The sequence below is a fragment of the Bombina bombina genome, chromosome 1 (assembly GCF_027579735.1).
Source record: "Bombina bombina isolate aBomBom1 chromosome 1, aBomBom1.pri, whole genome shotgun sequence".
Classification (NCBI taxonomy): Eukaryota; Metazoa; Chordata; class Amphibia; order Anura; family Bombinatoridae; genus Bombina; species Bombina bombina.
The window spans coordinates 1,390,731,879-1,390,759,698 of record NC_069499.1 but is presented as its reverse complement, the minus strand read 5'-3'; the positions used below and the strand labels follow the sequence as shown (position 1 = coordinate 1,390,759,698).

General features: G+C 38.8%; 1 protein-coding gene across 1 annotated transcript in view; it reads right to left on the bottom strand.

The window, feature by feature from the left end:
• Nucleotides 1-6,129: 6,129 nt before the first annotated feature.
• EIF3F (eukaryotic translation initiation factor 3 subunit F) overlaps nucleotides 6,130-27,820 on the bottom strand; it is a 71,023-nt gene continuing 49,332 nt past the window's right edge. The window contains exons 3-8 of the mRNA XM_053704711.1: nucleotides 14,841-14,920; nucleotides 13,602-13,739; nucleotides 11,392-11,483; nucleotides 10,657-10,793; nucleotides 6,929-7,042; nucleotides 6,130-6,628 (exon numbers count right to left, since the gene is read on the bottom strand). Of these exons, the coding sequence (XP_053560686.1) occupies nucleotides 6,551-6,628; nucleotides 6,929-7,042; nucleotides 10,657-10,793; nucleotides 11,392-11,483; nucleotides 13,602-13,739; nucleotides 14,841-14,920 (639 nt within the window). The 3' untranslated portion in view covers nucleotides 6,130-6,550. The remainder of the gene's footprint in view (nucleotides 6,629-6,928; nucleotides 7,043-10,656; nucleotides 10,794-11,391; nucleotides 11,484-13,601; nucleotides 13,740-14,840; nucleotides 14,921-27,820) is intronic.

Genomic DNA, 27,820 nt, shown 5'->3' with positions numbered 1-27,820 from the left:
TATGTATATGTAGTGGGGTCATTGGATAATGTCCGCAAACATTTTTGTCGTAGACGAGCAGTGATGTTGGGGTCTTGTGTCATCGCTAATTACTATCTTATAAAACTGCAACATAGTCTTAGGGGTAAGATGTGAACTATCTAGGACTGAACGATAAAGTAGTGGATAGGACATTACTCTCACAGCAACCATTGCTTACATAGTAAAAATTAAATAAACATAATATGTATACAAATTGAACAGTAACAAGAGTCTGGGCATCTAGATGCCCAGGCATTTAAATGAATTCAATGCAGGTAAGTGCATTATATCTAATCTAAACATGTCAAAGTTAAACAGCATACTAACATTAAAGGTGCAAACCATATTAAATCAATAAAAAAGATCGGACACTAGCCACTAATGGGCCTCACACTTCTCAATGAACCATCAACACATTACCCAGATCAGTTCAGGTTATGAATTTTTTCTTTTTCGTTACCCTGGTCCACCTGGACTTTCGTGCGAAGGCCTGTGGGGATCTTTGCGTCCAGGATGTTGTAGGGGAGAGGAGTTTTGATGCATCTCTGGCAGTTTAATGTTCAAATACTTGCATATCTCTGGGATATCTTGGTCTGACTTGAGAGTTGAACGGCTTGCTGTTGTGAGAGATGTGTAAGGCAAAGGGGTAACCCATCTATAAAAGGATTTTATGCTTTCTCAAAAGAGAAGAGGACGTAGGGTGTATCTTCGCTGGAGGGTGCGTATGCATAAATCTTGATAGAATTGAATAACATTTCCCTGAAATTTAAAGGTTTTGATGTTTTCTGGAAGCGGACATGATGAATTCTCTATCAGGGAATCGTAGCATCTGGACGATGACATCTCTGAGTGTGAGGCTCTCCTTTGGTTTAGGCTTCAAGGCCCTGTGGGCCCTTTCCATCAGGAAATCGGATTCTCCCTCGTCTTCAGTGATAGCTCTAAAGAGTTGTGCAAGGTAAGAGAATAGATCAGAGGCTTCTACACTCTCCGGAATACCTTTGAGTCTAATGTTATTTCTTCTATTTCTATTTTCAAGATCCTCTATCTTGTCGCTGTTGATTTGATATGGACTCAGTAGTTGTTGCTGCCATGTCCTCAATTAGTGTCTCATGGTCATTCTCCACCGCCTCAACTCTGTTTCCTAGCTCAGATATGTCCCATTTGATTTCCGCAAGGCTATTTGTGACTGAGGAATGGAGGTTTTTGATTTTATTTATTAACTTTTCAAAGTTGAAGGTCATATCATCTTTGTATACTAGTGCTTGAAGGTCAGCATTTATTATAGCTGTCAAGGTCTCCAATGTGCCTTGAACATTCTTAGCCAAAACAGATTCATCATCAGTGGACTTGTCTCCGTTATGACAAGTCCCTTAGATGATTTTAAAAAGGTATCCATAGCTGTAGATTTAAGATTTTTATCAAGTTTAGTGTTCTTTCTTGCTGTCATGTCTGTATTATATTGGTCTTAGACTCCACAAGGGCAATGGAGCATCTACAGAACCAGAGGACTAATGACAAACCTGGTCTGTGAAAGTAGTGAGTTATATGAAAGAATAGACTCCCAACTGCACTGTAGCTTTGTATATCTGTTTGCTTATTCACACAAGACCTCCTACTAGCTGTCAAGGTTCTAGAGTGTCCTGGCTCTGTGCTTACAAAATACACCCCTTTTATAACATTGCTGCCCGATAGTCAATTTGTACTCCTCCTCTGGAGCTTTTTAAAGCAGGACGTCTGGGCACCCCTGTGTAGTCTGAAGTATCTTGTGCTGTTTGCGTGGGCATAGTGACAAAATGCTATAGATTGTGGTGGGATTTGTATATCTAAAGCAGAGCCTTCCACCGCTATCTATATAGCTTTGCTGCGTCACATATGGCCTGGCCTACCTTCCCGTCTTTCTTTTACCGCCTCTGACAATCCGCTGGCCTGTGGTCCCTCTGCCTTGTCTAGCGTAGATCTTTACCACAACTATGTGTGGCCTCAGGCAAGATGAATTGCTGGCTGTGAAGCGCTCCTGGTGTTGTGTGTGCTCGCTAGCAATCTGTGCTTAGTCGTAGTTTAGGCCTCTAGGTCGGATGGACTGTACCTCCATGTCCAACCATAAAAATATTTCAGACTGGGTTGACTCTGCTCTCTGGAAGGTGTTTGCTCTGGTTAGCGGTATGGTAGCAGATCAGTGTGGCATGTTTCCCCAAATAAATCTCTATCACTGCACGGAGCTCCAAAGTTAAGCTTCCATCTTAAAGCTCAGCCAGGCTCCATCATCATAAGACGTTTTAAAAGAACTTTTACGTTTATTAGAAGGTGGAATAGCAGACATAGCCTTCTGTATTGCATGAGCAATATAATTTTTCATATCAACATTGATGTCATGTACATTAGGTGTTGAAGGAACAACAGATACTGTACTAGTACTAATAGAAACATTTTCTGCATGCAAAAGCTTATCATGACGACAACTGTTACATACTACAGCCGGAGATATCTCAGCTAGTTTATAACAGATACACTAGAACTGTTCAGGCAGCAGGGTTCCTACAGCAGCTTCTGAAACAGGATCAGATTCAGACATCTTGTAAAAATGTAAAAGAAAAAATAATGTTTAAACAAAAAAATATTTTATTTCCTCATATAGCAATTTCAGGAATGGGAAAAAATGCAAATGCTAAAATAGGCAAAAAAGCAAATAGCATAGCCCTCTGAGCATAAAAGTGGGGTAAAATAAAAACCAATAAATTTTTTGGCAGCAAGTAGGACGCACGACACAAAAGTATAAAAAAATGTTTGCCGCCAACAAACATCCGGAAATTACAATTCGCGTCATAACAGACTAAGAATTTACGAACTTGCGTCATCACACACACATTCGAGCCAAAAATGTATAACTTCCTAAAACATGATTCCCATACTGAGACTGCTAGACTACAAAGGGAAATATACATAGACCTGACTCATGGCAAATATAAGTAAACATATATTTAGAACTTTATATAAATATATTAAGCGCCAACCATAGCCGAGTGTCTTAAAATAATGATACATACTTCTAAAATGTTGATCGGGAGGAGAGATTCCTCTTGAGTCCACAGGCCCTGTGCCTTCCTGGCACCCCAAACAGCTCCCCATCCTGAGAGACTCGTGTCCGTAGTCACAATCTCCCAGGATGGTCTCAAAAAGGATGTCACTTGGGACAGGTGATCTAGAGCGAGCCACCAGGAGAGCAATTCTCTCGACCGATTGTACAGAGAAATCTGTTGACAGATCTGAATGATTGCCGTTCCACTGTCGCAGCTGAAGTGGTCTGAGAAGGATTCTGGCGCAAGGAATGATGTCCATGCTGGACATTGTGAGACCAATCACCTCCAATCACTGAGCCACAGAGGGCCTTGAGGAGTTCTGGAGGGCAAGACAAGCGGAAGTCAGTTGGAAACATCTCTGGTCTGTAAGGAATATCCTCATGGATATGGAGTCTATTATAGTACCTAGGAATTCCACCCTGGTACTGGGAATAAGAGAACTCTTTGCTAAGTTTATCTTCCATCCATGAGATCGAAGAAGAAATAGAAGGGCTTTCGAATGATCTTCTGCCAGATGACAGGATGGTGCTTGAATCAGAATATCGTCCAAGTATGGCGCTACTGCTATACCTCTGGTTCTAGCCACTGCTATACCTCTGGTTCTAGCCACTGCAAGCAGAGCCCCCAGAACAATGGTAATAACTCTTGGAGCAGTAGCTAGACCAAATGGAAGTGCAATAAACTGGAAGTGCTGGTCCAGGAACGCAAACCTTAGGAACTTGAAGTGTTCCTTGTATATTGGAACGTGAAGGTAAGCATCCTTCAGATCTATCGTGGTCATGAACTGTCCTTCGTGAACTAAGGGAAGAATAGACCTTATTGTCTCCATCTTGAAAGGGGGGCAGATAGGAATTTGTTTAAGCACTTTAGGTCCAGAATCAGGCAGAAAGTTCCCTCCTTTGGGAACACAAAAAGGTTAGAGTAGTATCCCAGAACTCTTTCTGCAAGATGTACTGGGACAATGACTCCCAGGGAGGAGAGATCCCTCACACACCCCAGAAAGGCCTCTCTCTTTTCTGGCCTTGAAGACAGGTTTGACAAGAGGAAACTGCCCCTGGGTGGATTATACTTGAAACCTATCCGGAATCCCTGAGTGATGACCTCCAGGACCCACAGGTCTTGCACGTCCCCAAACCAAGCTTCTGAAAAGAGTGACAGTCTGCCCCCTACACGATCCAGAGCCGGATTGGGGGCCGCCCCATCATGTCGTCTTTGACTCTGCGGGTTTCTTGTTCTGTTGGACTAATTCCAGGACTGAGACTGCTTTCAAGTCCCCTTGGATTGCTCAGGCTTTGCAGAGGGCTGCTGACGTTGGGGTTTATCCAAACGAAAATTAGGACCCTGTCCTTTAGGTTTGTTCTTATCCCGCAGTAAAAAGGCACCTTTGCCTCCAGAAACCATGGAGATAATGGAGTCCAGGCCTGGACCAAACAGAATCTTTCCCTTAAATGGGAGGGAAAGAAGTCTTGACTTTGAAGTCATGTCTGCAGACCAGGACTTCAGGCCGGTTGAAACAAATATCCTGTATGTTGAAAAATCTTTCAGAGTTTGTATCTTCTTATCCATTTGCTCTTTAAACAACGATCTATCCTCAAGCGGGATAGTAGAGCGCTTAGCAAGCATGGAGATATTGCCATCCACCTTGGGGATGGAACCCCACAACTCCAATTGCGAGTCCGGAACCGGAATTTTTTAAAAAGGAAGAAGGGGAAAATGACGACTCAAGTCTTTCCCATGCATTCTTAATGTTTGCCATCTTTAAGGGAACCGGGAAAGTCTTTGGTACAACCCTGTCCTCGTAGACCTTATCTAACTTAGGAATACAAGGTTCCTCAGGCAATTTAGGCTCCAGAACCTCTAAAGTAGCCAAAACTTCCTTTAGCAGAAAGCGTAAATGTTCAATTAAAAAAAATAAAACTAGAACATACCCACTTAAAATGTTGGATCAGGTTAGACTTTTTTTTTTTTTTTAAATTGGCCTGAATTTCTCTCTAGCCACACACACAAAAAAAAAAGAAGTTGTGCCATATGACTAGAGCGCCAATTGGAGAACAGTTCAAACTGCTGGCACCCACAAAAAAAAAAAGGCGAAGTGGGCTGCCAGAGCACGGGGTTTTTGAATTTCAGTGCCATTTTAAAAAGTTCTAGCATATCTTCATTACAACTGATGAATTAAACACCATCTAAAATATTGATAACATTCCTGATCTGTTTACCATAACTTTAACTTTTAAATTAGCCACGTTGCTCTGTTTATTGTACTTTAGAAGAGTTTCTAATGTTAGAGCCATTGATTATAACGAAGATCAGTCTCCCTTTCGCTGAGAACTAAAACAAACAAAAAAAACAAAAACTTCTCTATCCCCATTTCTATGAACAGACATTGTCTGGTATCGCTTAAAAGAATATGAATCTAGAAAGCTTAGATCTTCTAATATTCATCATCTTCTCATTTCCCTGTTACTTCTACTACTATCAGTAGGTGATGCAAGTGGATCATGATTTTCTTTGCTTTAATCTATTCAAATTATCTTAACTTTGTGAAAGACTAATATTTGTCCACCTATTCATTTAGCTAAATTTTCACTTTTCTATTAATATATTACCAATACAAAATTATATTTTTCAGCTCCAGCTCCTTCCAACCCAGGATATTAAACATGTATCTAAGCAGACTTTAAACAAATTACAATCTTCTTTCCACCAGCTTCAAGACCTTCTGGATTCTTAAATTTCTAAAATCAATACAGTTTCAGATTTTCCTATGTATCGTAATTTTCTGCATGTATAAGTCTTTTTCTGCAAACATTTGTTTCGTCTCCTCACATCAAAGAGGATGGTTAGCTTCAGATTGGACAGTTTATAGCTTCTGATGTTTGTCATTTCAAGCTGGGATAATATGAATTTTGCTTCCATTCCTTCTTACTATATACCTAGAAATGTTTGTATGTTTAATGCTACAATGTGAGTACCATTTTATTTTTAATTTTTTTAAATGCGACTAAAAATAAATAAAAACATACCAAGAAAGTAAAAATCACTGTTACATTTTTATTATGTTTTTAACACTTTATTTTTCTAACTAATTTTGCTGAGGGCTTAACTTAATGATGATTTACACAGAATAATTCCATCAATTTAATACAAGGGATAAATGTATAGTGGGGACAAGTTATGCAGGAACTCTTCCACATACTTTTTAAAAATTATGGATGTATACCTCAAATTATTTTAATACCCAAATAGGACAGCGTGTGGACTTCTTGCTTCAATTAAAATATGCAGGCAACTGATCACAATATAAAACAGTGCTGGGATAAAACTGTCTACAGAGATGACCAAAACTGTAATTTAGGCAATTAATGCACATGGGCAGAGGATCTTTGTATGGGTATGAAGACCATTAGCATAAGGAGTAAATCCAAATTCCCAGCATAAATCATCTAGTTTCTTCATAAATTGAGAAGCTTTTCATTCAATGCTATCTGTGCTTGTGTGAGATTTGCCAGATAAGTGACCATCAGCAGATCCTAAAAAGAAAGGCAAAAAGTACAAGTTTAGTTACCACAGATGAATATAAATCTTCCAAACCCAAAACATACAAAGATATCAGCAAGAAATAATGGGACAAAGGTAAAAGCAAAAGTTATTTTAGGCACCAGAACAAATGTTTGGTGTAAATGTATGATCGGGCGTATATTTAAAGCATTTTATAGCATTATGTACAGAGTTGTTTTCCCATTAGAAAACCCAAAATTAACATTGCAGATAAGATAAGTATGTGATATTTAAAATCAATAAAAAAATATAATTCAAACTAATATACATACATTAATGTTACTGTTCAGCATAGTCTCAAAGTCTTCTGGGTCTATTGTAGGTACTTGATTCACAAGATCCATTAAGAAGCGTCCCACTGTATTGTCAGCTGCTACCTTTCCAGACTGTACAACACAAGACAATTTTTATTTTATTTTTAACTTATTTTATTGAGGAATCGCATAAAAAAAAAATACAACTTATATCTGTTACAAAATACAGTCATCAATTGAAGGCTAGCCTAATATGCCATACACGTAATGGAATTGCAATACATATCAAATAAAACACCCTTTGTGTTGTCACATTCCATGTTGTAGCCCTCATGGTGTGGTAAAAGTTAGACCTCAATTCATTTTTCTGTTTATATGTGGTACATAGAAAAAACATTTATACGTATAACAACTAATGTAAAAGGCTAATAGCCTTACATAGATAAGTGTATTAACCAACTATGAGTAGGAGTACTATTTGAGCTCCGTTGAAGTGGAAAATAGTTTATGAAGCTACTTTTTCAAGGTATACTTCAATCAGGCATGTTCTAAAAAACTGGCGTCCAGGAGAAAGGGAGTAATTGGGAAAAGGCTAGAGGAAGAAGAGGGGGTAAGAGGGGTCAGAGGAGAGGGAAAAAAAAATAAAAAAAAAAAAAAATCCAGATATATACAATTGAAATTCAGCCTTGAGGTTCTGTGCTATGGGAAGTTATCAATTTCCTGTCCATTGGGGTCTGTCCCTGGAAAGTGGTCAAGTCACACACAGTGTTAAGATTAGGAGCTCTCGCTATACAGACTTTAGTTGCCGCCAGAGTGTCAATTAGTAGTCTTCTGGTATGTACTGGAGTTTTATCTTCAAACATGTGTAGCAAGACTAGCTGTGGTGATATAAATATATTAATATTCATGGAATGTTGAAGCACCCTGATATCCTGCCAGAGCAGTACCAACCTCGGGCAAGACCACCAGATGTATAGATCTGATCCCTGCTGTCCACAGGCCCTCCAACAATGTGAGGAGCCACTGTTAGACATTCTAGCTAACCTTGAAGGTACTCTATGACATTTCAATAACACCTTGATATAAATTTCCAGTACTGTCCCACAGTGCAAAGTTCGTCAGAGAAAGCCTTAAAAAAAGGTCTTGTTCACATATGACTATACCAAGTTCATGGCTCCAGGCCTTTATCTGCCAAGGGAGCCTCAGACTGGTCATTTAGTAAAATGTCATAATGAAATGTGAGAGGTCTAGTTTTGCTTCTGCCCTTATTCCATCTTTTTTCCTATTTAGTAGTATCTCTTAAGGTGTTTTTAGGGAAGCCCCACAATTTAATGAGGCTCAATACCTTAAAGCATTCAAAGCAGAACCAAAGAGGGGTTCCACCCAAATAAGTGACTAATTGGGATACATTATTTAGGCCTCCATTAGTGAACATATCTGACATTTGAATTTTATCCAAATTCTTCCAGTATTCTGTATGAATACTTGGAAAGTCCCAAAAAAAGATCATTCAGTTTATGAATAGGTGATGGGTGTGGCAATACATCTGTGTGATGTCTGATCGTGCCAAAGATTAATGTTTTGTTTGACTGGGATTAATAATGTTTAGTTAAAGGGACACTGAACCAAAATTTTTTCTTTCGTGATTCAGATAGAGCATGCAATTTTAAACAACTTTCTAATTTACTCCTATTTTTTTTCGTTCTCTTTCTTTATTTGAAAAAGAAGGCATCTAAGCTATTTTTTGGTTCAGACCATGGAAAGCACTTGTTTATTGGTAGGTGAATTTACTCAATCAGCAAGAACAACAGTGTGTTCACCAAAAATGACCCGGCATCTAAACTTACATTCTTGCATTTCAAATAAAGATACCAAGAGAATGAAAATAATTTAATAGGAGTAAATTAGAAATTTGCATGCTCTATCTGAATCATTATAGAAATAAATTGGGTTCAGTGTCCCTTTAAAGATTTATGTTTCGGGACCCAGATAGCGTTGGCTAGATCTAATCCTTGTGGTAATGACATTTCCTCTAAACTGTACCACCCTGATATTTCACCTGCCGGGCACCAGGCCGCAATGTGGAATAACCTAGATGCCCCATAATATAGAAAGATATTAGGGAATGAGATACCTCCTTTGGAGAATTGCCTTTGTAGGGTAACAAGACAATTTTAAGATATTGGCAAACCATGATTTCAATATTTCTAAAAACGGTAATGGATAAATAAATTACTTTTATTAATTTACCTCTATGGACAATTTGTTAAAAATAGTAATGAAAAAAAGAAAACATTTTTTTTTTTATAACATCTCTAAAATTAGAAATTTCCTTACACAAGACACAACTAAGATTTTAATCCACTCTCATCCTTTCCCGTCTCGACTAATGCAACTCCGTCCTCTCTGGTATACCTAGCTGCCGCATAGCTCCTTTACAATCCATAGTGAATGCCTCTGGCAGGCTCATCTTCCTTACTCGTCGCTCTTCATCTGCTGCGCCTCTCTGCCAATTCCTTCACTGGCTTCCTGTTGCCTCCAGGATCCTCACTCTGACATACAAAGCCCTCAAAACTGCACTGCTCCCCCCTACATTTCAGACCTTGTCTCCAGATACTCTCCATCCCGTCCCCTTCGCTCACAATCTCCTCCTCTCTTGTAACTTCCTCACATTCCCGTTTACAGGACTTCTCCAGACTGGCCCCATCTTGTGGAACTCCCTGCCTCGCTCCACAAGACTCTCCCCTAGTTGTAACAGCTTCAAGTGCTCCCTAATGACTCTACTATTCAGGGATGCTTACAACCAACACTAACCTTTCCTAACTCCATTGATTTCCCCTTGAACCCCTTAGAATGTAAGCCTATGAGCCCAGCTGTTTGCAGATCGCCTTCATAAGAGCTGACTACAACAGTGCAACTCTCGGCAGGGCCCTCTAGCCATTTGATCCCTATAAATGTTACCCTGTATACCAACTATGCTTATAGCGCTGAGGAATCTCTTGGCGCTCTACAAATACCTGTTATTATTAATAGCTTCTAAGTTGAACAGTAGGGCATTTGCTGTTAAATTTCTTTCTTTTTTTTTAAGTTTAGATTTACAATATTAAAAATACAGGTCGCACAGTAAGAACAACAAAAGTCAGTACACCTTTCATTACGGAGATTCAAATCTCATTTTTTTTCCCAACACTTCGTATGCCCCTCTTTATTTTTGATGACAGACTCAATTCTCCTCGACATGGAAGAAACCACAAATATACAAAGTATGATCCTTACTTTGTTTATGTACCACAAACGTTCAAAACATTAAAAATTTGTAAAATAACTGCTGGATCTAAATCTAAAATGAATTAAAATAGCAAATAGAAAGTACACAGCTTAAATATAATAATTAAAGGACACAATCTGAAATGTAAAGTAATAAACTATACAAAGCACAAAATGTAAGTAACAGAACTATGTCATGCAGTGCTATATTTCACTGGGCTGGTCTCTCATTACATACAGAAATGCAGAAAACACCAGTTAGACACGTTTAGCAAACCTTGCCTGCCTGAAATATTGTGAGAAATCTTAGAGTACTGGATGGTTCCTCCTTTTTCTTTTAGAATTCAGTGACTGCACTACAATTTCTCTCTAAGCAGGATAAACTTATCAGGCCCTTACAGAATCCACTCTGAAGGAAGGGATTGCATGTTTCTATTTTCACAGAGTTGCATGTCAAGACATAGGGATCAGATTCTTACCAGGACATCCTCAGAATACTGAAGGACTGTGCTCAACGAGTCCTGTAGGCGGTTGGCAGCTGTGCCCACCTGATGTAAGTCAGTAGTCAGGCCAATGGAACGGTTTGGATTGAAGCACGTTTTTGCCATAAGATCAACTGTCAAACAGAAATGATTATTAGCATAACATGTAGAGAGAGATTCAAAAGTAAAAAGGCTGGTCTCTACAGTATACTCTAATACACAGACTACAGCACTGCCAGACCTGGTTATTGGAGGCTACACATGTATAATGTCCATGGTTGATGCTCTGGACCAGTCCAGAGCTCACTATAAAAATTACATATTCCTTTGTTTAAAAAGTGCTGTTACCTCACTCCCTAGAAAGGCCAAAAAGAAAAATCCCTTCAACTATTTTTTTCACAAAACTGCCAATTGCTGGTTTAGGCAATTTGGAGAAAACAAATTATAAAATCTGCTTTTTGGCCTCTAAGGAGCATCAGAAAAGTAATTTCACTTAAGACATGAATAATATCCATATAGCAGTGCTTTTAACTTTTTTTGCAGACATAGGCTTGCAACAAGGCAATCTTGGTGTTTGAAAAAAAGAAAAAAAAATAGGGGGGGGGGGTGGTGTGCGGGGCAAATAGTTTGCACTCTGCAATAAAACAAAATCTTAGCTAGCACATATTTTACAGCAACAGAAATTTAAGCTATATGTTCCAAATCCCCTTTACCACAAAGCATAACACTCACCTCCTATTCGTTCTGTGTCATAATAAACATACTGAACAGTAAGTGGAGTGAACATCACCCCCATGGTTTTCCCTGGAACTCCCATCGGTGTGCTGAAAGTGACAACATAAATGTAAACAAGCAAAAAAAAAAACAAAAAAAAAAACTCACTGACTGTACAATGAATTACTGTTGCTACAATGAAATGGCCTAACTGAAAAGCGACATAGGAGTCAAAACTAAAATGGTTCAGATTGAGCATACACTTAACAAAAAATGTCCTATTTAGGTGTATTATAAAATATGCCTTGTTCTCTTGGCATTCTTTATTGAAACTTAGCTCTTTTCCTTGACAACATACTGATTTAGGGTCAGAAGAGTGCACATGGGCACCGGATGTTTCAATAAAAATGTTGAGCACTTTTTAGCAGTAGTGTTTGCAAGATCTTCAAACTCACCTTATAAAAGAAACATACCCCTTTTATAAAACACCCCTTTAAAATGCAGCTAAGATTACAGCAGATCAGAAATGTTTGACTTATCTTTACTACATTTCCTCTTCCAGCTTCACTCTACAGTACTAAGACTCCATTGATGAGATACAGTGGATATAAAAAGTCTAAACACCCCTGTTAAAACGTCAGGTTTCTGTGATGTAAAAAAATGAGACAAAGATAAATCATTTCAGAACTTTTTCCACCTTTAATGTGACCTATAAACTGTACAACTCAATTGAAAAACAAACTGAAATATTTTAGGTAGAGGAAAGAAAAAATATAAAAATAAAATATGGTTGCATATACAAATACTTTGTTAAAGCACCTTTTGATTTTATTACAGCACTCAGTCTTTTTGGGTATGAGTCTATCAGCATGGCACATTTTGACTTGGCAAGATTTGCCAACTCTTCTTTGCAAAAACACTCTAAATCTGTCAGATTGCAAGGGCATCTCCTGTGCACAACCCTCTTCGGATCACCCCACAGATTTTCAATCTGATTCAGGTCTGGGCTCTGGCTGGGCCATTCCAAAACTTTAATCTTCTTCTGGTGAAGCCATTCCTTTGATGATTTGGATGTATGCTTTGGATTGTTGTCATGCTGAAAGATGAAGTTCCTCTTCATGTTCAGCTTTCTAGCAGAAGCCTGAAGGTTTGTGCCAATATTGACTTGTATTCGGAACTGTTCATAATTCCCTCTAGCTTAACTAATGCCCCAGTTGCAGCTGAAGAAAAACAGCCCCAAAGCATGATGTTTCCACCACCATGCTTCACTGTGGGTATGGTGTTCTTTTGGTGATGTGCAGTGTTGTTTTTGCGCCAAACATATCTTTTGGATTTATGGCCAAAAAGTTCAACCTTGGTTTCATCAGACCATAACACCCTTTCCCACATGCTTTTGGGAGACTGCAGATGTGTTTTTGCAAAATGTAGCCTGGCTTGGATGTTTTTCTTCGTAAGAAAAGGCTTTTGTCTTGCCACTCTACCCCATAGACCAGACATATGAAGAATACGGGAGATTGTTGTCACATGTACCACACAGCCACTACTTGCCAGATATTACTGCAGCTCCTTTAATGTTGCTGTAGGCCTCTTGGTGGCCTCCCAGACCAGTTTTCTTCTTGTCTTTTCATCAATTTTGGAGGGACGTCCAGTTCTTGGTTGTGCCATATTTTCTCCACTTGATGATGATGACTGTCTTCACTGTGTTCCATGGTATATCTAATGCCTTGGAAATTGTTTTGTACCCTTCTCCTGACTGATACCTTTTAACAATTAGATCCCTCTGATGCTTTGGAAGCTCTCTGTGGACCATGGCTTTTTCTGTGGGATGCGACTAAGACAATTTCAGGAAAGACCAACTAGAGCAGCTGAACTTTATTTGGAGTTAATCAGGGGCACTTTAAATGATGGCAGGTGTATGCCGACTCCTATTTAACATAATTTTGAATGTGACTGCTTAATTCTGAACACAGCTACATCTCCAGTTATAAGAGGGTGTGCACACTTATGCAACCACATTTTAGTTTTTTTTTCCCCTCCACCTAAAAGATTTGTTTGTTTTTCAATTGAGTTGTACAGTTTATAGGTCACATTAAAGGTGGAAAAAGTTCTGAAATTATTTATCTTTGTCTCATTTTTTTACATCACAGAAACCTGACATTTTAACAGGGGTGTGTAGACTTTTTATATCCACTGTAACTTTTTCCAGAAACCAGATACCCTCATTCTACCTGATGTATGCTTTGATGTTCATGCGTCCTCCATGCAGGCTGGTATCCACTGTCATATGGATTGGGTTGGTGGCTTCTCGACTGTAATACTCATGAATCAGCACAGAGTGCTCGGTTATGTCATTTCCTGTTGCGTACCTAAAAAGAATAATCAATGTTAGATTCTGCACGGGTTCAGCAGTGCTCTGAGGCTCCCGAGAAGTACTTAAATTATGTGTTTAACCCCTGTGTGGGGGCTAATTACAGAGTTGCTATCAATAAAAAGTGCATGCTCTTATTGTAGCATGTAAATTTACAACTAGAATGGTGCTTTAAGCTAGAATATTGTCAAATATTAAAGGGATAGTAAACACAGCCTTTACGGAATGCAAATATTAATTTGTTGTTGAAAAACATGGATATGGGCATCTTTACTTTATTACACAAGCTCCCACTACTGTCGTCCACCTTTTTCTTTCAAGAATCGAATTCTTGCCGTGCGGCTTGCACAAACATTGAATGAGCAGTGAAAGTCACTGCTTGAAAGAAAGGTCTTTGTCAGTGGGATGGCAGCAAGTGTAATTAAGACTATTTTTCACCCTTCCAGGTACGATCTTGATATAAAGTAAAAGGTGCCCATATCCATGTTTTTCGACAACAAATTCATATTTACATTCAGTACAGGCCTGGTTTACCCTCACTTTAATGATATGGTTAAAAGGGACAGTAAACACATTGATATTTGTATATAAAATCTTTATGCATAATGAAACTTACTTTGCAATATATTTTCATAATGTTGCCCACTCTAAGTAATTTAGCTCTGAAAACAGTGCAGAACATGAAATGCACCTGCTGACTTATAAAGGCAAACTGCTAGATAGCTGTCCCTAAATGGCTTCAACTGATAACAACTGGAAAAAAAAAAAAAAAAAAGCTTTTTATACAAACTTTATGAAAGTGGCTAACCTGACTAAAGCACAGATTGGCTCCTCCAAACAAGGCCAATGGGGGGTGGAGTTTGACTATTAAATCATTGCTGACAAAAAGGATGTTAATTTGTTGTAAAAAAAAAAAAACACCTTGGACTTGTGTCGATATAGAAATAGAATAACATCAGCCAACAGAAATGTCTTGTAATAAGGCGTTTACTGGCCATTTAAATTGCTGTAGAATGCATCTATGCAAATTACATACTATCAAGCATGGCTAAAACATACTATGGAGCTTAAGAACGTGCTAAAATGCATAAAGACTTACCAACCCAAGATCTGTTCTGTGGATGAAACCTTTTTGTGAAGTTCATACATGTTTTTAGCAAATTCCATGTCAACAGCCACCTAGGAGAAAGTTTTACATTTAGAAGCAACTTAAAAGCAGGGCTGTACCCCAATAAAGCATTCAAAAGTACATTTGATCTGTCAGCTTTAATTATTCTTGACAGTGAAATAAAAAAAAAGCTCTGCACCAGGAGGCATGGATGTAGCAGTCACAGTGGAATGCAGATGTCTAATTTAAAAAAAAAAAAAAAAAAAAAAACTCAAAATGTAATTCCCCAGGAAATGTTTATTATTAAACACTGAGTGCTAATGACGGCTCTGAGCCGTCACAGAGTTTCTCACTCTGGTGCTAATGATGGCTCAGAGCTGTCATGAGCACTCTCCCAACCTTGAGGGAGATCTGGGGGCTCCTACCCCGGCGATCGTTGCCTGTAGAGTGACAGGCATCGCCGGGGCTTCATGTGATGTGCGGTGATGTCACACGCAATAACGTGAGGACGTCACCGCGCAACTTTATTTATACTTAATGTTAAGTATAGGAGGAGGGAGCATGCTGCATGCTGCTTAGAAGCCTGTATATCAGGCATCTATGCAGCTACAGAACCCCCAAGACCCACTGTTGGAAAGGGAATTGCCTAACCTTTCCAACAGTGTAAGTCTTGGGGAGCTGTAAAAAAAATAAATTAAAAAAAAAAAAAAAAAAAACCCATAGAAAATATTAGCACCCAGTTGGGAAAGTGCTTAGCACCATATATAAAAAAAAAACAAAAAAACCCTTGCAATTATTTATTTTCTCAATTTTTCTTGCAAGTTAACTTTTAGAGGTGGAAACGTCACCTCATTGAGAAAAGGACACTCTGCCATGGGCAGCCAGAGCCGCTGAGTTGAGCGAGAAGACATCGGCACAGAAAGAGTAAGTTTAGTAGCCTATTATTTTTATATTAACCAGCTGATCACTGAACGTCCCATTTATTTTTAGGAACGGTAAATCTTTTTTTTTTTTTTAATTATTTTTATTTTAAATTATTGGGTTTACAATCACTTTAAGTCAATAAAAAAGGACTAACTTAAAGGGCCATAATACCCAAATGGTTAAACACTTGAAAGTGATGCAGCATAGCTGTAAAAAGAGGACTAGAAAATATCTCCTGAACATCTCTATGTAAAAAAGAAAGATATTTTACCTCAAAAGTTTCTCAGTAGCCAACTCCCATTGTAAATGATTTCTAAGCAGCATATTAGTGTTTCTGTCCTGGGACAGATTAGGGGATGAGCATCGTGCACTCTGATATTATTTCCCTATTCAGCTTACTATGAAATCTCATGAGAGTTAAGTCAAATCTCATGAGATCACAGTAAAAGAGTTCATGACCTCAGCACTGCTGTTCATTATTTCTTTTTTTTTTTACCTGCATCTGGGAGCAGCCGAGTATAACTTTTTACACAGAACTTACTCTGCTGAGCTGAGGAGATTGTGAGGTAAAATATCTTCCTTTTTTACATAGATGCGCTAAGGTGACATTTTCCTGTCAGCTTTTTACAGTTATACTGCATCAGTTTCAAGTGATTTAGCATATCAGTATTATGTCCCTTTAAATTCACTTTAACATTAAGGGTACTGATCTCAATAGCAAACATACGGATGTTAAAAATCACAATCTGTTGGAATGAATCCATATACCTTAGCTATAAAAACCATTTAAAAACAGAATTTATGCTTACCTGATAAATTACTTTCTCCAACGGTGTGTCCGGTCCACGGCGTCATCCTTACTTGTGGGATATTCTCCTCCCCAACAGGAAATGGCAAAGAGCCCAGCAAAGCTGGCCATATAGTCCCTCCTAGGCTCCGCCTACCCCAGTCATTCGACCGACGGACAGGAGGAAATATATATAGGAGAAACCATATGGTAACGTGGTGACTGTAGTTAGAGAAAATAATTCATCAGACCTGATTAAAAAACCAGGGCGGGCCGTGGACCGGACACACCGTTGGAGAAAGTAATTTATCAGGTAAGCATAAATTCTGTTTTCTCCAACATAGGTGTGTCCGGTCCACGGCGGCATCCTTACTTGTGGGAACCAATACCAAAGCTTTAGGACACGGATGAAGGGAGGGAGCAAATCAGGTCACCTAAACGGAAGGCACCACGGCTTGCAAAACCTTTCTGCCAAAAATAGCCTCCGAAGAAGCAAAAGTATAAAATTTGTAAAATTTGGCAAAAGAGTGCAGTGAAGACCAAGTCGCTGCCTTACATATCTGGTCCACAAAAAAGGAAAGAAAAGATAGGGGCTATTGCAGCACTCATTCTTACTTAAATTGGTATTTAGTTAGTTAAAACAAACTATACTTTATTTGAATATATTTAAAAAATATGGGGTACATACCCCTACCGTTTACCACACCTACTACCAAACAGTGATTAAACTAAAAACAAGCCCACAGTCACTTCTCTGTTTCCTGGCCGATAGCAGGATACGTCGGCATCAGGTGGCTGAAGTGACTGAAATGGCAAGATTAAAAGTATATGGAGCAAACGCGTTTCGGCTACGACCTAGCCTAATGATCAGGCTGCCATTAATGATCTTATTGCATTATTAGATGAAGCTATTAGCTGCAATCCAGACCAAGAGGATATTGGTTGGCGAACAATTTTAAAAGCCAAGTCCAAATTTGTACCTCCAAACCATACATCGCATAACACACTGACCTTTCTTAATTTAGTATGCCAAGATATTTTAGACATACAGGATAACAGTGGTGCTATTGATCACAACTTATCTAATGAAGAAGCTATAGCCCTGACACAATTGAAAAATATGAAAGGTATACAAATAAAAAGCAGTGATAAAGGCGGTAACATTGTTATTTGGCCAGATGTTATGTACAGAGAGGAAGCACTACGTCAGCTTAATAATTCTTCTAATTATAAATCACTTTTATGTAACCCTACAGAGATGTTTCTCAACAGCTATAATACACTTATTCGCTCAGCATTTAACGATGGTGTTATAGATCAGAAGGAATTGAATTTTCTGGAAGTAAAAGAACCAAAAACAGCCACTTTGTATTTGTTGCCAAAGATACATAAGGACACATGCAAGCCACCAGGCAGACCAATTGTGTCTGGAATAGGCTCCCTTACTGAAAAGGCCAGCAAATACATAGACGCAAGATTGAGATATATTGTAGAATCACTCCCATCGTACACCAGGGATACTATGCATCTGTTGAATAAAATTAATGAGATCAATATTGACAGTAACTCAGTACTGGTAACTTGTGACGTCGAATCGCTCTACACTAGTATACAAACACAGTGGGGGTGTAGAGCGGTATCATACTATCTTAACCAAAATGCCAGTATGAGTGAGGAGGTCAAACAATTTCTATTGAATATGATAGAGTTTATCTTAACCCATAATTTTTTCGTATTCGATGACAAATTTTATTTACAGACCTGTGGGACAGCGATGGGCACTGCATGTGCCCCAACCTACGCCAATATATATCTGGGCTGGTGGGAGGAAACTGTGGTGTTCAATGATAATCTAAAACACCTTACTCAACACATCTCCCACTGGTCCAGATATATAGATGATATTCTATTTATATGGAATGGTCCTGAGAATCTCTTGCATAACTTCATTAATATTCTAAATGATAATCCATTTGGACTATATCTCACATCTAACATACAAAAATCCAAAGTGGAATTTTTGGATATAACAATTCGAAATACTGATAGCTCTATTGCTACAGAAGCGTATAGGAAACCCACTTCCACTAATAATATTTTGCATGCTAGTAGCTATCACCATCCTGCTACTATTAGAGGACTACCTATGGGAGAATATATACGTTAAAGGAGAAATTGTAGCACCGTTGAAAATTTCAAAATAGCTGCTAGAGAACTTAGACAAAGGTTACTTGAAAGAGGTTATTCAAAAAAACTGCTTGCGAGAGCATATAACAGAGCGTTACAGAAAGATAGGGGAGAACTACTTACCCCTAAGATTAAGGAGAATAATACCCCCCTAAGGTGTATTACTACTTATTCCGCACACAGCGATCAAATTACTAAAATTCTGACCAAACATTGGCATGTCCTAACTGGAGATGAACTGCTTAAACCGTTAATAACAGAGAAACCTCTAGTAACATATAGGCGAGCTAGGAATATTAAGGATACACTGGTCAGTAGCCATTATGACAGAAATGCTAAAAAATTGCCTATATATGAAGGCTCTATTGCATGTGGACACTGCTCAGTATGTCAACACATGGTTAAAAAACAAAAAATAGTTGACAGATTTGGAAAAACCTGGAATATTAAACACATAAATTGTCAGAGTACTAATGTTATCTACTGTATATCCTGTAGCTGTAATTTATATTACATTGGAATGACTACAAGGAGCATGGGCACACGCATAACTGAACACCTTAGCAATATTAGAACAGCCCAAAGAGATGTAGACAAATCCAAACAAATTACTAGTGTTGCCAGGCATTTTCTCCGCTATCATAATGGGAAAACCAGTGCCTTAAAATGTTGGGGTCTTGAAAAATTGAAGCCCGGAATAAGAGGGGGTAACACTGAGGATAAATTGTTACAGATGGAAACCAAATGGGTTTTCAATCTTAATACTGTCATGCCCCATGGCATGAATGAGTATAACAATTACTGGGTGTATATCTGATCTGCTACAACTGGCAAAGAGTTTATTCCATGTAGTTAATAACATAGCCTACTGTATTCAATTCTATAATTTGGTGAGCTTGTATCACTTCATTAAAATTATAGGAATACTGTTATTTTAATGAGCATATACATCCTTGGACTATTAGTCCGCTCCTATGTCCCAATCGTTGTATAATGGATATATATATTAGATCTAGTAAATTAAAGATCTTGAGTTAACATTATATATTTAAAGATTGGGACCCAGAAGAAATATTATATATTTATGCATTTACGCAATATAGATCATAATCCAGATAATGTAAGTTCCATCTATAGGGTAGTTTTTGTGGGTTCATGGTAATCTATCCTTCTAAATGGTAGTGATACTTCATAAAGAAGAACTGTAACTCTGACTATTGGACAATTATAACTTAATCCTAAATCACATATAAACTGCACTACCGTTATATGTTCAGGCATGCTGGATGTGATTTTATAAATATGACAGACAAGAGTGAGGTACAAGTGGACAACATATTTTACTCTTTGTTGGATATCCATATCATAATCTTAAATCATGCCAGTATGGCAATATTTACATAATGGTAAATATAATGCATGTAATTTTAAAGGGTTGTTAATAATGGTATTTCCATAGTCTTTAAAACTTTTATACTCTTCTACTCCAGTAAGTACCGTTAGATTGTGAATTGATATGAACCATTGAAATATAAACCCTATAGCGTATGGTAAACATTTCTTAGAAATGTAAGATCTTCCTTGTTTGGATAAAACTTTGTCCGTATAATGTATAAATTCTTATTTCTAAATTAGCAGTGTTATTACATGGAATTACTTTTTACACGCTAGCAGCGGAACACTGAGCATGCGCGGCATATCATTTAGTCCCTAGAGCCAAACAACACAGTCGGGTTAGTAGGCGTTGTTCTCCGTGTACAACCATTGGATAATAATGGGGCGTTCTTCCTGTAATCAACGTGATTGGCTAACTGGGGCTTTCCAATGAGTATTAAAGTCCGCGCATCCGGTAGCCTCGGGTTTTACCAAATGTCAGTGTAAAATACAGCATTGAGAAAGGCTAGGTCGTAGCCGAAACGCGTTTGCTCCATATACTTTTAATCTTGCCATTTCAGTCACTTCAGCCACCTGATGCCGACGTATCCTGCTATCGGCCAGGAAACAGAGAAGTGACTGTGGGCTTGTTTTTAGTTTAATCACTGTTTGGTAGTAGGTGTGGTAAACGGTAGGGGTATGTACCCCATATTTTTTAAATATATTCAAATAAAGTATAGTTTGTTTTAACTAACTAAATACCAATTTAAGTAAGAATGAGTGCTGCAATAGCCCCTATCTTTTCTTTCCTTTTTTGTGTATTATAATTGTTAACAAGGGGTAGCACTGGAATCTAAGGATTCTTTATCTTACTTCACATCCATGTAGTGCCAGTTTATATATATTTCTAAATATTACATATCTGGTCAACAGGAGCCTCGTTCTTGAAGGCCCATGTGGAAGCCACAGCCCTAGTGGAGTGATAACAAATACCATAATATCACAAAACCAAGGAAATGTGAAATAAATGTGATAAAGTAATGAACAAAGGATCAACCAAGTGTGCTATAATATAAACTAAATACTTATAAAAGTTCTTATAAGGATATGTGTGTTCTTTCGGAATCTTCACTCTTCTATTTTCTTTTGATCCTCATATAAAAAGAAAGAAAGAGATGCCACATAGCGTAACTCTAATTATTCAGAATGCAGAATGCGTGTGTGCAAATGCTTACTCACATGGGATGGAGCTATAGCCAAGCTCAGGTTTATGCGCACACCCAATATTATACTGTTGGGTAAACAGTTGCTTGAACCGGATTTTCGTAAAAAAGGATTTATTTAAAATACAAGTATAAAAAAGCGCCACAAGAGCTGCAAGAACCACCAAATACAAATAGGATTGGCAATACAATCAAGTAATTGCTCGCATTGAGCTTATACACAATACTAGAGACCTTGGTAAGGAGTGCAGAAACTTAACCACACAACCTTCCCCTTAAGAGTCCAGCATATGTTGCTCTCCTTGCTGGTGTGCAGATTCTTGGAAAGACGCCAAAGAGTAAGAAACAATGTATCCGACGTACGTTTCGCAAAAGAGCTTTTTCAAGGAATGGTGTGCGCATGTCTGAAAGTCTTATTTGAATGTTTCTTGTTTGTTAAACCGGATATCCGGTATTGAGTCCTTCATTTTGGAAGTGGGCATACTCCTAATTATTCCTCCTTATACTGCAGATAATTCTACACAGGAATTCTAGGTTATATATATATATATATATATATATATATACACATACACACACACACACACACACGTTAAGGGCAATAATGGTTTACACAAATCAACATTTATAAACGTCCTACTCATATTTTCTTAAGACAATATTCGCTAGCAGGTCTAATACCTAGCGTATCATATGTCATTTGTAGATTATTGTATGGCACATCGGCTTAAGTCACATTATTCGTCACCTGCATTTTCATATTTCTTATAAATAACAAGAATGTACATGCTTATATTAAACAAGACAAGGAATTAGCCTTTAAGAAATATCTACACAGTGTGTATATAAATAGAATTTCCCACACATAATACTATTTGATAACCTTCTCAAGCTGCATTGAACAGCATGTCCTCTATATATATTGTCTTAAGAAAATATGAGTAGGACGTTTATAAATGTTGATTTGTGTAAACCATTATTGCCCTTAACGTATATATATATATATATATATATATATATATATATATATATATATATATATATATATATATATATATATATATATATATATATATATATATATATATATATATATATATATATATATATATATATATATATATATTACCTAGAATTCCTGTGTAGAATTATCTGCAGTATAAGGAGGAATAATTAGGAGTATGCCCACTCCCTAGTGGAGTGAGCTGTGATACTTTCAGGAGGCTGCCGTCCGGCAGTCTCAAAAGCCAATCTGATAATGCTTTTAAGCCAAAAGGAAAGAGAGGTAGAAGTTGCTTTTTTACCTCTCCTTTTACCAGAATAAACAACAAACGAAGAAGATGTTTGTCTGAAATCTTCAGTAGCCTCTAAATAGAATTTTAGAGCACGGACTACGTCCAAATTGTGTAACAAACGTTCCTTCTCTGAAACTGGATTCGGACACAAAGAAGGTACAACTATCTCCTGGTTAATATTTTTGTTGGAAACAACCTTCGGAAGAAAACCAGGCTCAGTACGCAAAACCACCTTATCTGCATGGACCAGATAGGGCGGAGAACACTGCAGAGCAGATAACTCAGAAACTCTTCTAGCGGAAGAAATTGCAACCAAAAACAAAACTTTCCACGATAATAACTTAATATCTACAGAATGTAAGGGTTCAAACGGAACCCCTTGAAGAACTGAAAGAACTAGATTAAGACTCCAGGAAGGAGTCAAAGGTCTGTATACAGGCTTGATTCTAACCAGAGCCTGAACAAACGCTTAAACGTCTGGCACAGCTCCCAGCCTTGTGTGAAGTAAAACAGATAAAGCAGAGATCTGTCCCTTCAGAGAACTTGCAGATAATCCTTTCTCCAAACCTTCTTGTAGAAAGGAAAGAATCTTAGGAATTTTTATCTTGTTCCATGGGAATCCTTTAGATTCACACCAACAGATATATTTTATGGTAAATTTTTCTAGTTACAGGCTTTCTAGCCTGAATAAGAGTATCTATTACAGAATCTGAAAACCCACGCTATGATAGAATCAAGCGTTCAATCTCCAAGCAGTCAGCTGGAGTGAGACCAGATTCGGATGTTCGAACGGACCTTGAACAAGAAGGTCCTGTCTCAAAGGTAGCTTCCATGGTGGAGCCGATGACATATTCACCAGGTCTGCATACCAAGTCCTGCGTGGCCACGCAGGAACTATCAAGATCACCGAAGCCCTCTCCTGATTGATCCTGGCTACCAGCCTGGGAATGAGAGGAAACGGTGGGAATACATAAGCTAGGTTGAAGATCCAAGGTGCTACTATTGTATCCACTAGAGTCGCCTTGGGATCCCTGGATTTGGACCCGTAACAAGGGACCTTGAAGTTCTGACGAGAGGCCATCAGATCCATGTCTGGAATGCCCCATAATTGAGTTATTTGGGCAAAGATTTCCGGATGGAGTTCCCACTCCCCCGGATGCTCCTCCATCACCAGGGAACTCCTTGTTCCCCCCTGATGGTTGATATATGCAACAGTCGTCATGTTGTCTGACACCTTATGAATTTGGCCTTTGCTAGTCGAGGCCAAGCCTTGAGAGCATTGAATATCGCTCTCAGTTCCAGAATGTTTATCGGGAGAAGAGAGTCTTCCCGAGACCATAGACCCTGAGCTTTCAGGGGTTCCCAGACCGCGCCCCAGCCTACCAGACTGGCGTCGGTCGTGACAATGACCCACTCTGGTCTGCGGAAGCTCATTCCCTGTGACAGGTTGTCCAGGGTCAGCCACCAACGGAGTGAATCTCTGGTCCTTTGATCTACTTGGATCGTCGGAGACAAGTCTGTATAATCCCCATTCCACTGTCTGAGCATGCACAGTTGTAATGGTCTTAGATGAATTCGTGCAAAAGGAACTATGTCCATTGCCGCAACCATCAAACCTATTACTTCCATGCACTGCGCTATGGAAGGAAGAAGAACAGAATGAAGTACCTGACAAGAGCTTAGAAGTTTGATTTTCTGGCCTCTGTCAGAAAAATCTTCATTTCTAAGGAAACTATTATTGTTCCCAAGAAGGGAACTCTTGTTGACGGGGACAGAGAACTTTTTTCTATGTTCACTTTCCACCTGTGAGATCTGAGAAAGGCTAGGACAATGTCCGTATGAGCCCTTGCTTTTGACAGAGACGACACTTGAATCAGGATGTCGTCCAAGTAAGGTACTACTGCAATGCCCCTTGGTCTTAGCACCGCTAGAAGGGACCCTAGTACCTTTGTGAAAATCCTTGGAGCAGTGGCTAATCCGAATGGAAGTGCCACAAACTGGTAATGCTTGTCCAGAAAGGCGAACCTTAGGAACCGAAGATGTTCCTTGTGGATAGGAATATGTAGGTACGCATCCTTTAAATCCACCGTGGTCATGAATAGACCTTCCTGGATGGTAGGAAGGATCGTTCGAATGGTTTCCATTTTGAACGATGAAACCCTTAGAAACTTGTTTAGAATCTTGAGATCTAAAATTGGTCTGAATGTTCCCTCTTTTTTGGGAACTATGAACAGGTTGGAGTAAAACCCCATCCCTTGTTCTCCTAATGGAACAGGATGAATCACTCCCATTCTTAACAGGTCTTCTACACAATGTAAGAATGCCTGTCTTTTTATTTGGTTCGAAGATAATTGAGACCTGTGGAACCTTCCCCTTGGGGGTAGTTCCCTGAATTCCAGGAGATAACCTTGAGAAACTATTTCTAGCGCCCAAGGATCCTGAATATCTCTTGCCCAAGCCTGAGCAAAGAGAGAAAGTCTGCCCCCCACCAGATCCGGTCCCGGATCGGGGGCCAACACTTCATGCTGTTTTGGTAGCAGTGGCAGGTTTCTTGGCCTGCTTACCCTTGTTCCAGCCTTGCATCGGTCTCCAGGCTGGCTTGGTTTGAGAAGTATTACCCTCTTACTTAGAGGGTGTAGAATTTGAGGCTGGTCCGTTTCTGCGAAAGGGACGAAAATTTGGCTTATTTTTAGCCTTAAAAGACCTATCCTGAGGAAGGGCGTGGCCCTTTCCCCCAGTGATGTCTGAAATAATCTCTTTCAAGTCAGGGCCAAACAGTGTTTTACCCTTGAAAGGGATGTTAAGCAATTTGGTCTTGGAGGACACATCCGTTGACCAAGACTTTAGCCAAAGCGCTCTGCGCGCCACGATAGCAAACCCTGAATTATTCGCCGCTAATCTAGCTAATTGCAAAGCGGCATCTAAAATAAAAGAGTTAGCCAATTTAAGTGCTTGAACTCTGTCCATAACCTCCTCATACGAAGATTCTTTATTGAGCGACTTTTCTAGTTCTTCGAACCAGAAACACGCAGCTGTAGTGACAGGAACAATGCATGAAATTGGTTGTAGAAGGTAACCTTGCTGAACAAACATCTTTTTAAGCAAACCCTCTAACTTTTTATCCATAGGATCTTGAAAGCACAACTATCTTCTATAGGAATAGTAGTGCGTTTGTTTAGAGTAGAAACCGCCCCCTCGACCTTGGGGACTGTCTGCCATAAGTCCTTTCTGGGGTCGACTATAGGAAATAATTTCTTAAATATAGGGGGAGGAACAAAAAAGGTATGCCGGGCCTTTCCCACTCCTTATTTACTATGTCCCCCACCCGCTTGGGTATAGGAAAAGCATCAGGGGACACCGGAACCTCTAGGAACTTGTCCATCTTACATAATTTCTTTGGAATGACCAAATTGTCACAATCATCCAGAGTAGATAATACCTCCTTAAGTAGTGCGTGGAGATGTTCTAATTTAAATTTAAATGTTACAACATCAGGTTCAGCTTGTTGAGAAATTTTCCCTGAATCTGAAATTTCTCCCTCAGACAAAACCTCCCTCCTGGCCCCTTCAGATTGGTGTGAGGGTATGTCAGAACAGTTATCATCAGCGTCCTCTTGCTCTTCAGTGTTTAAAACAGAGCAATCGCGCTCTCTCTGATAAGTAGGCATTTTGGATAAAATGTTTGCAATAGAATTATCCATTACAGCCGTTAATTGTTGCATGGTAATAAGTATTGGCGCACTAGATGTACTAGGGGCCTCTTGTGTGGGCAAAACTGGTGCAGACACAGAAGGGGATGATGCAGTACCATGCTTACTCCCCTCATTTGAGGAATCATCTTGGGCAATATCATTATCTATGGCATTATTGTCCCTACTTTGTTTGGACACTATGACACAATTATCACATATATTTAAATGGGGAGAAACCTTGGCTTTCATACATATAGAACATAGTTATCTGATGGGTCAGACATGTTAAACAGGCTTAAACTTGTCAACAAAGCACAAAAAACGTTTTACAATAAAACCGTTACTGTCACTTTAAATTTTAAACTGAACACACTTTATTACTGAATATGTGAAAAAGTATGAAGGAATTGTTCAAAATTCACCAAAATTTCACCACAGTGTCTTAAAGCCTTAAAAGTATTGCACACCAAATTTGAAAGCTTTAACCCTTAAAATAACGGAACCGGAGCCGTTTTTACATTTAACCCCTATACAGTCCCAGGTATCTGCTTTGCTGAGACCCAACCAAGCCCAGAGGGGAATACGATACCAAATGATGCCTTCTATAAGCTTTTTCAGTGGTTCTTAGCTCCTCACACATGCATCTGCATGCCTTGCTTTCCAAAAACAACTGCACATTAGTGGCGCGAAAATGACGCTCTGCCTATGACTAGAAAAGGCCCCCAGTGAAAAAGGTGTCCAATACAGTGCCTGCCGTTTTTTTAAAACAATCACCAAGATTATAATAACTATTAATAGTTATAATCTGCCAAATATGCTTAGTAAAGTAATCGTTTTAGCCCAGAAAAATGTCTACCAGTTTTTTAAGCCCTAATGAAGCCCTTTATTCTTATACTAAACTAAGAAAATGGCTTACCGGTTCCCATAGGGAAAATGACAGCTTCCAGCATTACCAAGTCTTGTTAGAAATGTGTCATACCTCAAGCAGCAAAAGTCTGCTCACTGTTTCCCCCAACTGAAGTTAATTCATCTCAACAGTCCTGTGTGGAAACAGCCATCGATTTTAGTAACGGTTGCTAAAATCATTTTCCTCTTACAAACAGAAATCTTCATCTCTTTTCTGTTTCAGAGTAAATAGTACATACCAGCACTATTTTAAAATAACAAACTCTTGATTGAAGAATAAAACTACATTTAAACACCAAAAAAAACTCTTAGCCATCTCCGTGGAGATGTTGCCTGTGCAATGGCAAAGAGAATGACAGGGGTAGGCGGAGCCTAGGAGGGACTATATGGCCAGCTTTGCTGGGCTCTTTGCCATTTCCTGTTGGGGAGGAGAATATCCCACAAGTAAGGATGACGCTGTGGACCGGACACACCTATGTTGGAGAAATTCTATATTTATAGCAGTTGCTTAAAAACAAAAACACAACATTAACTAGCAACATAATCAAAAATCTAGGTCTGAAAGTGGGCATGAATACATTGTT